At 40.4% G+C, this 16,644-nt stretch overlaps 1 protein-coding gene across 1 annotated transcript; it reads left to right on the top strand.

Moving 5' to 3' along the window:
- Positions 1-220: 220 nt before the first annotated feature.
- Positions 221-9,450, top strand: SAMD7 (sterile alpha motif domain containing 7). The gene is made up of 8 exons (XM_010123838.2): positions 221-323; positions 1,066-1,192; positions 1,335-1,471; positions 2,704-2,782; positions 5,256-5,935; positions 7,239-7,360; positions 8,130-8,240; positions 9,178-9,450. Exons 1-8 carry the CDS (start codon positions 221-223, stop codon positions 9,448-9,450), a joined length of 1,632 nt encoding a protein of 543 aa, XP_010122140.2.
- Positions 9,451-16,644: the final 7,194 nt, after the last annotated feature.

Raw genomic sequence — 16,644 nt, 5'->3', positions numbered from 1 at the left:
TTTGCCTTGTCCTGAAAACTGAATGTTTCTATATTGTAAACAATACCATCCACAAGCACGGAAGGGTACAGCTCTGACTGGCAGAAGGACTGCCTGCTTATCTGAGAAATAACCTATATAACCTGCTCTGCTTCTTACATGGTTGGATGTCTTATTCTTTTCTTTGGGCCTGCTGATTCAGTTCTTCACAACAGAAAAGTCGTCGTTGTCTCCTTACAGCATGACTCCGCGAGATCACATGAGAAAAATGTCTATCCTGGGAGAACAAGGAGCACTAGAAGAGAAGCACTTGTATCGATTAGCAAGTGGCATGGCAGCAGGAGGTAAGCAGGAAGAAACCCAACTGCACATCTGTTTATAGGATTGCTAACATCTGTACAATGTACAAGAAACAGCCAGCAACAGGTTTAATGTTTTTAAAAGGCATTTCAAATTTGTCTTAGGAGTATCTGGAGAAACACTTCTCTTAAGACAACTAAAAGCTAGCACGGAGGATTCTTAGCATTCAGAATTTGATCAAGAGATGATAAGCATCTGGAAGAAAAGTCAAGGTCACACTCAGCTAGAAGAGCCATAGCTGGCACTATGAGGTTCTGGCTCAGCACTGCAGGCTCTTCTCTGTAGAGCTGCTGTCTCATGACAAGGCAGGTTGCAGCTAGTAAGATTTTTCTAAAAATAAAACTTTATCAGAAATCAAAAATCTCTGAAGTAGAGAATTTAACACTCATGGCTATTCTCTTCTGTTTCACAGTGATATGTAAATTCTTGTTATTTGTAAATTGTCCTTTTGTACACTGTGCACATCCTATTTATTTTCACTGCAGTTTGATTGTATAAACTTATGTTATTTAAACAAAGTGGTTAAGGTGGTAGTGGAAACATTTTTTTTTATTTGCTGCTATTAAAAAAAAAAAAAACCAAAAAAACCACTGTGATTCGCTAACTCGTACTAAAATGCTGGCACTTGAGGAAAAAATCCTATTGTTTCTGGTCAAGTTATACTGCAGACAGAATCACTTTCTAATTTACTACATTGACAACAGAACTGTATATGCTTTGTGTCAGAACTGCGGCAGCGGCAGGAGATGCTAATGAGAAATCAGTTGATGGCAGTAAACCCTCAGCTAATGGGTGCAGCCCCGCAGAGAATGCAGGCGATTCCCTCCCAGTTTGAGCCTCGACTGGTAGACAGGTATTTTGCACCATTTTTCTATTATAACACTGCAGTTATTCTTTAACTGTGCATGTGCCGTACCTGAGTATATAAAGACCTTACATTATTCTTAACTAAACAATGTCCTTTGCATATCTGAATGTATTTTTTTTCCTCACAGAGATCTGTTACCTTCAGCTGAAATGATGGCATCGGCAGACCCAAGACAAATCCATATAGCAGCCCACCTTGGGCCCACAGTCCCGCAGCACGCAAACATGCCAAACATATTGGCCAACCGTGTTTACCCAGGCCCAGGTAATGAAGCACTGTCTGCATTCTGAAAAGTGGTAGCATGTAAACGAGAAGGCAAACTGCACCTACTAGATTTTCATACGCTTATCAGTGGTGGCAGTTTATTTTCTTTGGAAAAACAGTCTCACTGAAAGGGGGCAGCCTGCCTACCAGAGATTCTAAACTGTGCCAGTTTAAGTGTAAACACATCCATCTTAGCTTTTGTTAAATACACTGTTTTCAAAATAATTTGCATGTTTGTGTTCTCTCCTTTTCTTTTTGTATTTTCCAAGCATTTTCACACCTAAACAGAAGGCTGTAGCTAAACAACTGAGTCTGATCAACACTTTTGGCTACATTTAACTCTTGCTCATGACTGAGCATTAGCAGTTTTAAGAGACTTTACTGATCGTATTCTTGAATCATAACGTCATGTGACATTTCACTTGTGTAGGGCAACGACAAGTCCTTTTAATAAAGGCTCAAAATTACAGGGCACAGCTCTAAGGGAAGGCTGGATATCAGAACATGGCAACACAACCGTGGCATGCGCATCATGCTGCCCATAAATTTACATATTACTTTATATAAAGAGGTTATATCTTAAGGTTCCTTCTTCGAGATGAGTGAATAAGCTCTTGCTGCCATATAGCTCTATAAACCGGAGTTTCTGGCTTCAACTTTTTTTCCGCTCTTAATATGGATCTCAGCTAAGAGTCCCTCAAGACAAAGTGTCATTTAAAATTACATGACACTTAGGCTGATAACAGTCTTGAAGGAGCAGGTTTACTTTGCTTAATTGTTTGTTATAATCATTTAGGACGGAAGAGACCTTTAAGATTATTGTAGTCCAACCATTAACCTAACACTGCCAAGCCTAAATTAGAAAAAGAACAGAAGAGAAAACTTTTTATTTTGATTATTATTTTCAGAGCAGCTGTGTGCACATTAAAGACATAAGTCACCAAACAAAACCATGCTGCTATCTCTTTCCTTTAGGCACACCTGAAAACATCAATAATCACAGATCTGATCCTGCAAACACCTGATGCTGGACTTCATGTTTCTACTACACATTCCCACCAAAGCCATGAACATAAATAGGATTTAACTTGAAGCCATATCAGCTTCCTGGTGAAGCACATAGTTCAAGCTTTAAAAAGCTTTTTAAAGTGCCTCTGCATTGCTTTGGGTTTTGTGCATTTGCTTGAGGAAACAAATGAATTTTAATTTTTTTTTTCCGCCCTCCCTTTAAGGATATAGCTTTCTGCAACCAGAATCTGTGGAAGCTGTTGCCAGAAGACAGGAACTGGTTCAAAAGCAAAATATTGCCAGGTAATCAATAGTAAGATTTGCTTTGAGGGGCATGCCAGGATTAGGGGAGCAAAGGCAGCTAGAAATTATTAAGTCACAGACTTTTCGTGGGGTTTTTTTTTTTATTTCAGTGATTGAGATCCTTTTTCAAGTCACCCAGAGAAGCATCTCTTAATGTCTGAAGCTACTAAACTTTCTGCTTGCCCCTATTCTGCTTTTAGCCTTAAAATGATACAAGCAAATGAAACAAACCCCTCAGCTTAGTTAAAGAAACAAAAAAGCTACAAACTTCAGCCCCAGCCCTTGAACTCTGGATTCAAACACCCTGAAGCTACAAAAAGTTCAAACTTCACAGCTGTGTGCTATCACAAACAACATTTTAAGCCTCTACAGCTGGGCCTTTGGGGTGATAAACTACATCTCCACCCTACTAGGGTGGACAGCTTTCCTAGTTTGAATGTCATGGTGATTATAGAGAGTCCAGTTATTTGTACCAGTTTCAGCATGGTCAGTGGCTGGTTAGGTAACCACCAGTGTCCTCCCTCACAGCCACACCATTTCCATAAAGGAACTCTAACCTCAACCACTCCTGCACTGGGCTTTGGCACAGTACCCCTGCAGCACCCCTCACACAGGAGGACTAAGAGCAAAGAACAGATAAATCCTGAGTAAGCATCTCAAGAGCGTTAGGACAGAAGTGTTTTGAGCTCTTCAGTCAGCAAAGCTTGATTACTGAACTCCTCCAAGCACAAGATGTGCATCAACAATGCATTTCATATAGCTCCTGCCACATGGCAAAAACCCTGGGAAAAACAAGCATGCATGGCCATCACATATCACCTCAACCACATCAAAGCTAGTCCTACCTGTTCAGGCTCTTCCCTCAGCCCACCAAATCCAGGAAAATCCCAACATAAAAAAAAAAGCTCAGCTTAAATCCATGAGACAACCTTTTACCCTGTTCTTTTTGCCATCCTGGCAATTTCCACTAGCTTCACACTGCTTTCTGCAGCACACATCACCTTTAGAGCTGCCCTGCCTCCTTTCACCCTTTATAGAAACCAAGTGCTGGCACACAATCTCCTGCACTTGCTGCAGCTGTGCTGCTGAACACCTAAGCCCAAATCCTTGTTTTCCAAGGGACTCCATACCAAAGCTTAGTGATCTCCCATCTGCAGATCCTCAGAGAAGCAGACCATCTTATCTGGAGTAGTCAGGAATGCAATGCTCTTCGCAGTTTATCTTCACCTCAAGAGCTGTATGTGAGTGATGACAATTGGGCAAGATGTACAAGGACATGGGACATAGACAAAACACTTCCGATGCATCTCTGAAAGCAGAAGATTAGTAATTCAGAGGTTGTTGCAAAGATGAAAAGAGGGCAGAGAAAAAGCCCTGAATGTTATGGAGTGATCAATTAATTTCTCCACACAACAACCATCTGAACAGATGGCTTTTGCCCAAACTGTTTTCCTCACAATGTTACATTAATGTGAAGTCTCCTAAAAGTCAGACTCTCTCTGACCTGTTATCCTCACTGCAGTGTTAAGAAAGCCATCTTGGTGCATTTTAAAGACTTGGCTGCCCTCACAAGCCCTTTTCCAAAGCAGAATGTGGAAGTCCCTCTGAAAGCTCCTCAAAGCAATGAAGGCAGGCTGAACCATTTGTGGTTTGTGTCTGGTAGACCGGCTCACTTCTGCCATCTCTCAGCTCCTGCTCTAGGAGCTCTAGCTTTCTGTTTGATCCAGAGAAAGTTGATGCCAGCAAAGGTTGGTACAACGGAGGCACATACTACTCCTTATATTCGCCGTGTCTCACTGGTAAGCCCTCCTACCCGCTATGCCAGGGGCAGCAAGCTGGCAGAGACCCAGAGCACTGGCTTTATCCACCAGGAGGGAGATCGGTTGAACACTTACCAGCAGGACCTCACCCTTTCACACTCTCAGAGCCATGCTCAGGTGCCAGGCACTATGAAGAGTTACTCAAGAGACTTATTCACATTAGCTTACTCTGCATGCACACACAGGTTCTGCAGATAATGTAATTCTAGTTCTTTATCACTGCCATTTTCTAATTTTCAGTATAGTTTTCAGACTGGTTGTGTAAATCACTTACTTGCTTTAGTCTTTGACCCTTACGACCCCTGGAGACAATTTTCCAAATCCCAAGTGAGCATAATCATTGTAATAACACCTGGATTGCTAATATAAAAATAACACATTTTTGTCTGAAATATTATCCAGAGACATCACATGGAAGATATATTTTCTCTTCCTTTTAGTTTATTTTATGTATCTGGCAGCACATTAAATACAGCCATGTTTGCCATTCCATCTGCAGTTTGACCTCTCACACATTAGCAATATAGGGGAGAGAGAAGAAAAGCAGTACTCCTTCCTATTCAATTATCTGAGTTTTAAGCTGCTACTGAAAAAAAAAGAGGTGACGAAGGAACCGAGCAGCACTAACTGGTTGTGCTCTGTCTGTCTCTTAGAATGGAAATGGAGATGAGTGCTATTTTTCAGCAAAAAGAAATGGAGAAAGCTCATCGGAAAGGGCTACTGGGTCTGGAAGCACCTTTCCTTTACCATGGGATGCCAGCTAGTCCTATCACTTTCCGTGGCAGGCACAGACTACCTGAAAGCAATCTTCCCAGTGACTTGTATGTTCATCGTAGCACCCTAGATGAAATTCATGGCAACACTATGCTCATGGCAACCAGCCCATACCCTCCAGTCAGCACTTTGCAAAGGGAGCGGGGACGCCGACCAGGGAGAAGAGCTGGAAATCACAAAACTGCAGACTGTAATGCCAATGGCACAAAGAGCCAAGTTGATGACAAAACTACAGACCTTGCTTCAGCTGCAGCAGATGATGAGAAAGAAGACAAGAAAGAAGTAGAGGTGGAGACACTCAACAAACATGAACAAAGCAAAAACCAGACTGAGCCATCTGCAGTTGCCAAAAACTGTAAAGAGTTCGAACAAGGGTTGAGAAAAAACTGTGCTACTCATGAAATTTCTACTGAAACCAACAGCTGTAGCAACACAAATGAGAAGGAATCCAATAGCTCCTGTGCTGCTTTTGATGACAAGTACATGTACCCTTCCGCAATCCCATTCTCAGCGTTACCATATGGATTTCCCGTACCCAGCAACCCATTGCTACCTTCAGGTTTGTGAAGTCTCCAGATTACAGTTAGAATGGCATGTCGATATTATTTATTTTGATTGATTTACTCTCTTATTTCTTTCCTCTGCTTTAAGTAAATTTTGGTGTGACAGAGTCATGGCAACTAAAAGTAGAATTTATATGCTGCAAATAGTAATAACTTGGTAAATCCAAGTTAGCAAAGGTAAAGCATGGTTTTCCCTACCTGCAAACTGTGCTGCTTGCTCGCATAATGGAGGTTTCAGCATCTCAGGTAGAAGTGCTTTACTTTGCAAGACAATGCAACTGCACAGCAAAAAGTCACAAAGCAGCCTCCTGTTTCAATGCTCTGTGCCATGCACTATACCGCTGTAGAATGTCATCCTGTGTTTATATCAGTCCCTGGGGGAAACACACTTGTCACCCCTAAGCTGTCAAATTAGCAGCACTTGGAGGTTCTCTGCAATTCTGTTCAACAAGTTACATTCTCTCCTCTCCTTCTGGTGGTCAGGGGGAAATGCAGCAGTACGCAACACTGATCGTAGTCCCTGGGTGTCAAACAGGACAAGGAATTCCCTTAGAAGCTGCATTTATTTAGGAACAAACTTATTCCTGGGACTTGACCTCCCCAAGAACAGAGTATAAGACACAGGCCTCTCCAAACACTGTGCAGGAATCATAGTTTCTAAAGCTTTGTAGCTTTTGTTAAATGTACCAGTGCCAGTGGATAAGCCCTGCAAAACTTCCCATTTCCTGAAACAAGAACAGGCTGGGGTTTGTCCAGGATTATCTACCAAAGACATACTGTATCACTGAAGAATATATAATGCACATTAAGTATTCAGTTCCTGTCTGAAAATGGAATTTCAATTAAAATTAACAAAATTGCTCAATGAAATTGTGAGCTAGCCTCTCTCTTCTGCCCATAACTTTTCTGTATGTCCTTCTAACTCACAGTAGGCACTATGGGGTAGCAAAGGCTTGGTTCTGTTCTACTGAAATACTAGTCAAGTTAAAATAACAGTAAAGTCTAAAGAATCAAAAGCATTGGATAACGCACTCATTAGACAAAATACCAGAGTAGTGACTGTAGCTACAGTGCTAGCAGCAAACAAAAGAAGTCACTACAGGAAAACCCTTCAGAATCAGCTACTGCTGACCATCTGGTGATTTTGGTGTCTAGGACTCCTGTATCTGCCTGGGACCACACACTGCTGTTAATAAATTAGGTTCTGGGGAAGTATAAAAATCCTCATGTTAACAGTCATTTCCTATTGATTTGCCAGCAAAGTCCTACAAACATAACATTTGTGTTTCCTCCTCAAAGGAGCACACGGCCTGATCCTGAACGGAGAAGACATTTCTTCCATCGAAGACATTCGCAAGTGGACTGTTGATGATGTATACAGCTTCATCGTCAGCCTCCCAGGCTGTTCAGATTATGCCCAGGTGATTATAAACACTCATCACATTTTCAGGTCTTTAGGACCATCTAGATGTAAAGGTCATGAAACAAATGTAAATGCTAGAATTGTCACAAAGTTATAAACGTAATAGTAGTTTTCATTGTAATTCAACATATGAAGCCACTTGATTTTTTCAAAAGAAAGGCAGTCCATGCTGTGAGAGGTCACGTGCACTTCTGCTGCAATCTGGAGTCATTGGTCGTGACAAATACCAGGAGGACCAGCAGCAAAACAACAGTATAAGAAAAGTATCCTCATTTTTTTTCGCTCCACATGCCTTCAACAATTTTTATGCAGATTAAAGCAATTTTTCATTCTTGGATAACGGTATAACCCACGCATCACCCCTCAGCTCTTATAGACATAATTCAATTTGAAAAATGAAATATCATTAGAAATGCAAGCAAAGAGGTTGAAATCTTATAAATTCCTGGTAAGCCTTAATAACAACAACACTATTCTTTCATTGGTAACAGGCTGCTCAATTCCTGGGGAAAAAAAAAAACAAAAACCAACTAAACAAACATTGAAACATTACAAAGTTCCCACTTGCCAAGAGCAAGTAGATAAGGTACAGGAATATGTGCTGATATCCACACACCTGAACACACTGCAGCTAAGAGATAAATATGAAGATAAAACACTAAAAGTATTATTTCCTCCTTTTATTGTCTATGTCTCAGGATTAAGCATAAAAAATAACCAGTGAAGTTTGTTTTAGCACACTATAATGTGTTTTATCATTTCATAAGATATTTAAAGACCACGCTATTGATGGAGAAACCCTCCCACTGCTAACAGAGGAACATCTCCTGGATACCATGGGATTAAAACTTGGACCAGCATTAAAAATCCGCTCTCAGGTACGATCATTAAATGTATTGCAAAATGGCAAGCCACAGAGACAAGAAAGAGTCAGAAACTAACAGGATGAAATTTTTCTAAACTAAAACACCTTTTTTTTTTCTGACTGATAAGGTAACTACCATAATATTAAGAGAAAAGAAATTACTCCAACCTCGTTTGGTTTTGCTTCTCTGTGTGTTACAATAGAACGCAGGGAGACACTAAGAGGAGGTTAGGACTGACAGTTTGAGAGATATTTAAAGTGGAGTCAGAATGCAACGACACTGGAGACTAGGCTGAGGCTGGAAATGGAAAAGATGTGTTTGAGGAATTAACTCAGTTTCACTCTTTTTCCCTTCCCAGCTGGTAAGAACTGCTCTGATACATACTTGCTTTTGCGCCAACTTGGCTTTTAAAACACACCAAGAGAAGGTTTCTACAGCCTTTCTGAGAATATAATGTTGCATGGACAGGCTGTCCCTCTATGTTTATAGTTTTTTGCTCTTAATTTAATCCAGTAATATCAGCTCTCTGTGTGTTTCTATTGTTGCCTGGTTCTTCTCCTTTTCTTTAACCCCTTGCTTTCTCTCACTCTTCTCTCATTAAAACCACCTTCCCCGCTCCTGGCTGGCAATTTGCTTCCCCTCTGTCCCACGGGTGCTACAGCACCTAGAGAGCAAGAGGAACCTGCCGTCAGGCCCAACACGCTGGGCCATTTCCCAAGCTGAGTATTGCCAAGCTCCTTCCACAAGAACCTGGGCCTAGAAAAATACGAGAGAGGGAAAATGGAAGAGATTTTTTTTTTCACTTCTGCTAAGCACTGATAACCGTTTTGAGATGGCTGGGATTTCCTGGATGTCTCTGGCATTGCTAAATGACAGTCAGCCTTGATGTTTAATGGCTTTAACACTATCTCAAGAAAAAATTGCTGCAATTGTGCTTTTGTCTTTAAAGGTGTCTCGACGTCTGGGCAATGTGTTCTACATGACAAATCTTCCTCTGTCCGTGCCCCTGCCACCTGCTGCGGGCAAACCCTCCGATCAGCCCTCCGACATGGCCTCCCCTCTTCACTGCAACAGCAGCGGCGATATGCTGGATAGTCCCTGCTCCCAGGACCCAGAAACTTCAAAAGCAGTGGAACAGATTGTTTCAGAAAGCAGGGAAAATCCATGTGACACAGCTGGATCGCACGCTGACTTTCAGATGATCACTTTTCAGAAAAGCTGAGCTGAGTCCAGGATATAAAATGTTTTTAATAATACACAAATATCTAGCTACGACATGTTTGCGAAGATAGCTACAGCCTGAAACCTCCGTATGACTGGGGCTGAATGAAATAAGCTGCAAATGCAGCATGATGAAGTATGGTATCTGAAAAGCATTTTAAAAATGCAACTACATGTTAGTGCAATTACTGTCAAGTGCAATTCATTGAAAAGAATACCAGTACAGTTAACAGGTAAATTTAACTTTTCATTAAAGTCCAGTGTGATCACTGAAATGTATTGGAGACCCTGAGTGCACGGCCTGTCTTACAGTGTGTTCCTGCTGAGAAACTACAAGGAAAAGTAGCAGCTTCTACACATAACTGACTTCTGCTTCTGTTGAACTAAACAGAAAATTTGTACGGAATTCCTCGGGAGAGTATGGAATTACCTGCAGAATATAGAGAAATACACCCTACACTTAGCAATTTGAGTTAATTCCACTGCTATTCTAGGACTCAGCCTTTCTAAGTGCCTGGGAAGGGTATACAGGGTACAGACAAAATACACAGATTAAACCCTGGACATGAAAATAACGTGTATAACAGCAATTGTAATTATTCCAAGGCATTCCTATCGCTGGGGTCTGAAGTTGCTTTGTGTGACTGCACAGCTGAGCTGAGCTGAGGTTAGGAAGAAGCATCACCAGACTCCGCCAGGAAGACCAGTCACTGGGACAGTAACATTCCTGCAGGCAGCAGGCTCAAAGCCACCCGACTGGTGTCAACCTCTGTCACAGGACCCTTCCCTTCATCTCACCTGGGCAACCCTGGAAAGCCCTTCACTCAGCAGCACACTCAGTGTTCTTCATTTTAGAAGAGACCATCAGTTTTAGCTTGAAAGTTCCCTTTTTTCTGCAAAAATAGAGTTTTCCCTCACTTTGCTACTAATGATTCATTACCTCACAGCAAACAAGAACAACGAAATAAGAGCTTTAGGTAGGGATAAGTCCCCAGCAGTTTATTATGATTTCTGTGAATTAACTTTGTTCCCTCTTTAGGGGTTTGGTCACACACTGGTCTCCCACTTTGGCTTTGGAAGCCAGTATACTGCAGTGCTGTCTTCCACTCTCCTCCTTGCAAAGAACACTTCTTTACTCCAAGGGACACATAAATATTTTTGATAAAACTAATTTCTGTAAATTGAGGGTTGATAGATTGTGGATCTGCTGTATATTGCTACTTTAGATTCCCTCTCCTTAGTTTAGTTTGTGTGGCCTTAAGTACTTAAAACCCACAAGGTTTAGATGGTGAGTGTCTACACACATGAAGAGAGGGAGTATTCTTGTATTCCAGACTGTGGGCACCTCTTCTTTTACTTTAGAGAAATTATTTTATATCTTTGGTATATTTGTGCACTAGATAATATGTGCTTAGACGTTTGCAACAGCAGCTTAAGATGTTCACCTTACTATACTGTCCAAACTTTGCAGCCTTAAGATGAAGGGCAAATATCTATGCTACTCCTTTTCTGAACCAGCAAAGTCTTCCTGTAAAAGGAGCAGAGCCTGATTCTCCTTTCACCGAAAACTGCCACTGTTACAGCAGTTTTGGGCTCTGTGCATGTATCTCCAAATATGGTAAGCAGAGTGTACGATTTTAGGATTAATCAATAAAATCCAGCAAAGCCCAATGAAAAAGCGTGGCGTGATATGCAGCAAAATACTCTAAAGTAGCAGACAGACCCCGAAGTAATCCCCTCCTAAGCGAAGTCCTGGCCTTTAAATCTGTGATCTGGTGAAATAATGGGAGTCTTTCCCGAGAATTTGCATTTTGTCTCATGCATCATCTGTGGGTATTTTTCATATCAGGAACTATTTACTGAATACTCAATAGTGTTCAAAGGAAGCAAAATTATAACCTGAAGCTGGAAAGCTTAAATATAACTCCATAAGACTGTTTAAAAGACATACAACAGCAATATTAATCTTGGACTGGCAATTAGTTTGCTGTTCACTTTGTCTCAATTAATTTCAAAAAGTGTTATCCTCTGTCCGCTTCATTAATTTTTCTACGTTTCTTCATGGCTTTAAAACTTAGTAAGGCAGCTTGGAGAGTTTTATGTTGAATTTGGTAATGCAAATGTTTACTTTTCCAGATTTTGGATGAAACACAACTGTCAATGTAAAAAATTATATTCTGTTTGAAATGCTTTTACCTGTTATTTTAACACATAACATCTTGCATTACACCATAACATCTTGCATTACACCAGAAAAAATGTTTTACTTTTACAGTAGATTTAACTATTGTGATTTTTTTTGATGTAGATTGTTTGTATATCATGAGGGGAAAAGAAAATATTTTTATATAGTAAAAGTGCTTGTTAAAATAAAAAAAAATGGGGACACCAATTCTGTTTAGCATCTGAAACAATTTCTAACTTTTTTTTTGTGTGCAATTGACCATCATGTTGACAATGTCACTTATCTAATTAAACACAGTTAGTGAATTGGTTTTCAAATTGCATCCTACTTCCTCAAATACTTGACTTAATCCACGAGACCTTCTCCACCCTAGAAGAAGCATCTCCGATATGTTCCCAGGCCAAGAAGGCCACGAGATGTCGCTGTAAAGCTGCGAGCAGTCACCTGCTACCCCTCCAAAACGAAATGTGACACACTTGTACAGGTGGCCTGTTAAGAGCAAGGATATGAAGAAACTGAACTTGTTTTCTAAAGTAACAGCAGAGGAGCTTGACTTGAAATCCCATATGCCAGGGAAGAAAGATTGAAATCTGATTCTGAAGAGTGTGACTATTTTTGTAGATGGCTCATACATGAACAATGCCAAAAGCAGAGAAAGCTGGAATGCAAACTTTGCAGTCAGGTACTACTTTTGCAATTAAAAAAAACCCGTATGATCCTTTGCACATACTGGGCTCTTCTTCCCAAAACGACAAAAATAATGACTTCATGGCTTCCTGTACTGGGAGGGAGATGTGCCAGAGCAGCCAAAACGCAATAAGGCCTGGACTGTGTACAGTCGTAGAGTGAAATAGAAAGGAAAGGCATTTACCTAAATGGACATCATCGATTCTATTTCTAATGAATGAAATACCACTGGTAATGAATGTTCCTTCTCCTACAAACACTTCAGAGAGTATAAAAAAAAAAAAAGGCAAAAATTCTAAAAAGACATAGAATCAATAGACAGACCCGTATTGTCAGACTTTGAGGTGGTGGATGCCCCATCCCTGGAAACGTTCAAGGCCAGGCTGGATGAGGCTCTGAGCAACCTGCTCTAGTCAGGGATGTCCCTGCTCCTTGCAGGGGGGTTGGACTAGATGACCTTTGAAGGTCCCTTCCAACCCTAACCATTCTCTGATTCTATGATTCTATAAATTATGTTTATATGTAAACATTGAGGCCTTACTGATTCTCAGCAGCTACACATTCTTTTTTGGCTTTTAATGCTTATTCCAGCTGCAAAGGGGTGTAGCTAGCAATCACAAGTACGTAAGAAGGCTGCCAGAACTGTGCTATTTAATGACTTTCTGGTACTTATGCCACCACTTCATTCATTCTTCTGCTATGCCACTAAAATCACAATGGGATGCAGACGATGTATTTTAATACATGTAGAAATGTTTCACTTAACATCTATTGCTGTATTAGTCTGTAATAGTGATGCAGTTAATGAAGAAGATGATGTACAAGTATCTGATTTTGTCTGTATCTACACTAAATGTGTAGGCTCCTAGGGACAGGGACTTCCATTTCTTTTTTTTAGTAGGGCCAAGGTTAAAGACAAGATAAATAAAAAGGTATAGCAAACATATAACAAAATGGTTCTGTACTATACATAACAGATTTAGGAAAGTCCTGAAAAAGAAGAAATTACTTGTCCTTCCTACCACAACCTGTGTTTCTGACCTCATGACTGCTGCATATGACGATGATGTGAAATACATGTTCATATGGACCTAAATTGATAATTCTCTGCTCAGTTCTCCAGGTGAAAAATCTCTAAAAATTGCTATGACTATAAGACAGTTAGGCAGAATTCCCACCTGGTCCAAGTCAGGCAGCCATTCTAATCAAGCACACGAAAACAATAACAGGCAGCTAGGCCTACAAGGTGATGGCATTTCAAACCAAATCATATTCATAAATGGACTTCACAGAACTTAATATTGCAAGACCTTATACAATTGTGATTCATCCACAAAACAGTTTTCAGAATGTTAATTTATCCTTTGAGTGTGAAACAGAAAAAATAATCACCTCTAGTTCTCAAAATCACCCCTATTTTTTAAACTAAGTAGAAACTTCTCGTATTTTAGACTTTCCAAATATGCTAATATATTGCTGGTTGGTTGTGTAGTGACTTGAGTCACCTTCAACTCCAGACATTTTACAGAAAAGCACTCAAAACTAGATAGAGCTCTTGTTTTGGTACTTTGCTCTGATATTGGTATAATAAATGTCCTACCTAATCCCTTTATTATTCACTGGAAAATAACAGGTCAGCGCTATGAGGCTGGGTGTTCAGCAGGGTTCTGCTGCCTCTGATGCTTGGGTTTGACTAAGCCCTTCACGCTGTAATAAATAGCTACAGCTGTATTGCTATTGCAATTTCAATAGAATAAGAATACAAGTTATGGTAAGGGAAAAACTCTCCTCTACTACTTGGTTTGTTTGCGGGTGGTCTTTTGGAGAGTGGGTGCTTTCTGCCTTTGCATTTGCGTATCTCACCTCTTTCTTTAGGAAGGCTTTTCTCCTACTATCACCTGTATTATTCTGTTGACTTGGCCTTTATGCAGTCCTTTCCTTTGTCCCATTGAAAGGTTTATGTAAGTCTGTATTCTTCCAGACAGACATTAGTTCTGCTACTATTCACATTTCTTCTTGAACCAACAATTTCCCTGTTGTCTTTTACCTAGACTGTAGAAGAGGGGAACCTATTGTCCGTGTTGTATGGAGAACAATACAGTATTTTTCCTCTAGTACAGCCAAGACATGAGTAGAGGTTTTGCTTTATCAAAACTTAAAAACACATATATGTGGCATCTGTGCGTGTGAATTACTGAAATAAAAATCAATCAACCAAAAGAGCAAACAGAAAAAGCACTGCTGACCAAGAGGAAAAAAGAAAGCATCAAGCCAATCTGGCTTTCATCTTCGCTGATTACCTTTCAGTTAGAGGGTTCAAAGAGCTGCGCTAGAGAGGAGTGCTGCTCGGTCTGTGATTCGTGGGCCTCCAGCAGCCTGGAAACAGCCTGCATCGAAAGATGGTCTGTAAAGCAATCACTGGCTTCCGGTAGAATCTGCTAATTGGAGAGATGTAAACTCAAGAATCACATTTTTATGTAACAAATATTTTTAACTCAAACACTTGTAGTCATAACAACAAATTTATTATTTCATGAAACAATTACTTTTTCCTAATGCTATATCCTTAAATACTACCATTCTTTCCCTCCCCTCCTGCCACTGCCAAAAAACACAGAGATACAAGCAAGTCTTTTAAATATTTTTTTCCCAAAACTTCAGCTGGTTCTTCAAAAAAATATATTGATGTATTGTCTATTTAACATATTTATGTGTCCAGGTAGAGCCTCACTGATTCCAGCATGGTCTGCTGGACCAGCAGAATTGACAGTGGTCTTCAGGAAGAGCTACATGCCACTCCGCATCAGGAGAGACATGTCTTTATTAGGGTTCATCAGTTATTGCTAAAGTGAATATATATTTTGAATGAACAAAGCTGGTATTTGAAATAGATGCAATTAATTACAGGAGGATCAGAACTAGGAGAAATTAATTCCTCTTTCAACTATGTTTTTTGTAAGTTATATGTATCAAATAATTCTGAGTTGTATAGAAATGAAAAGGAATTTGCAAGAGTGCAAGTACTTAAGAAGCTTCTTAGTAAAAGATAATTCTGGAGATTTGTCTAATGCATCTTTGTTGTTCTGCTAAATTAAAAGCTAAGTGGCTAACTAAATATTTATAAGCTTCTGAGATGGAAGTGAGTCAGGATACATCTACACTGGAGTGTGCTTCTGAGTTATGACTCATGTATTTGTGGGTGGATTTTAGCTGAACCTGCCTTGTATGTGATGGTGTACAGTACAAGGCCCATATTCCTTACATTTTGAACCCATATTCAATGCTGAAACTGACTGGATTAAGTGGAAGGCCACTCCAGAGCCTGCAGCATGCTACCATCTGTAAACAAGCTAGGAAATGGCTCCTAGCATATTGCTGGGGAATTTGTCTACCCTCCTTGGATTCCTCTATGGGAGCTCTTTCCTTCCTTCCTTCATTCCTGCCTTCCTTCCCACCAACATAATAACCGAGGTAATTGTGATTTGTGTTCTCCCCTCTCTTCCCCTAAAGCCAGAAGGATTAACCATGGGACCAGTGGAAGCTTCTTACAGGTGAATGGTTTGTTCAGCAGAACAGACACTTGCTTGGACTTTTAGTGTCACTTCAGTTTCTCAATTGCAGAAGGCAGTGTCACTCTAGAGATAATTCATTACATGCTTGGCAGAAATTCGATTGCCAACACCTAGCCTTGCACTTCTGGCACGTATTAACCAAGACCACATCATCTTACGGATCCAGGATGACTGACACTGAGCCCAAAACAACGGGATTTCCAATAGCATAAATGCCAATAATTTGCCAGGAATAAGTGAATACAAAGGTATAAGAAAATATGTACCAAAAAGAGTAGAACACCACCTAACCCAGTGTCCTGCCTCAGAGGCCAAGTGAGGATACTTAAAGCTGAGTGTAAAAACAAAGCAAGCATTTCAGAATACTTCCTTTATCTCCAGGAACCTATCTTGCAGACAACCAGAGGTAATTTTTATATTTAATAGCTCATGATGCATTTTTATTTCATGAATTGTGACCAGCTGCTTTTGAACTAAATTTCCAGCATCCATTCTGCCATATGAGATCACACAGTTGGGGTAAAGAGAAGAGGAGGAGAAGGGAAAAGAGGCTAATGAAATGCCGCCGGTTTGGCTTCAGTTGAAAAAGGAAACCACTCCACTTGCATGCAATATCCTTCACAACAGTAATTTAAGTGGTCAGGATTCTGAAACCCTACTCTAATCAACATGGCAGTTGGCCCTTAAGGGCTTGTAACTTCACAGCATGGTTCTGAAATGCTCCTTCTTCAGCCTGCCCTACAGCCGACAT

The sequence above is a fragment of the Chlamydotis macqueenii genome, chromosome 9 (assembly GCF_036417535.1).
Source record: "Chlamydotis macqueenii isolate bChlMac1 chromosome 9, bChlMac1.mat, whole genome shotgun sequence".
Taxonomy (NCBI): Eukaryota; Metazoa; Chordata; class Aves; order Otidiformes; family Otididae; genus Chlamydotis; species Chlamydotis macqueenii.
This window is presented reverse-complemented; position numbering and strand designations above follow the sequence as displayed.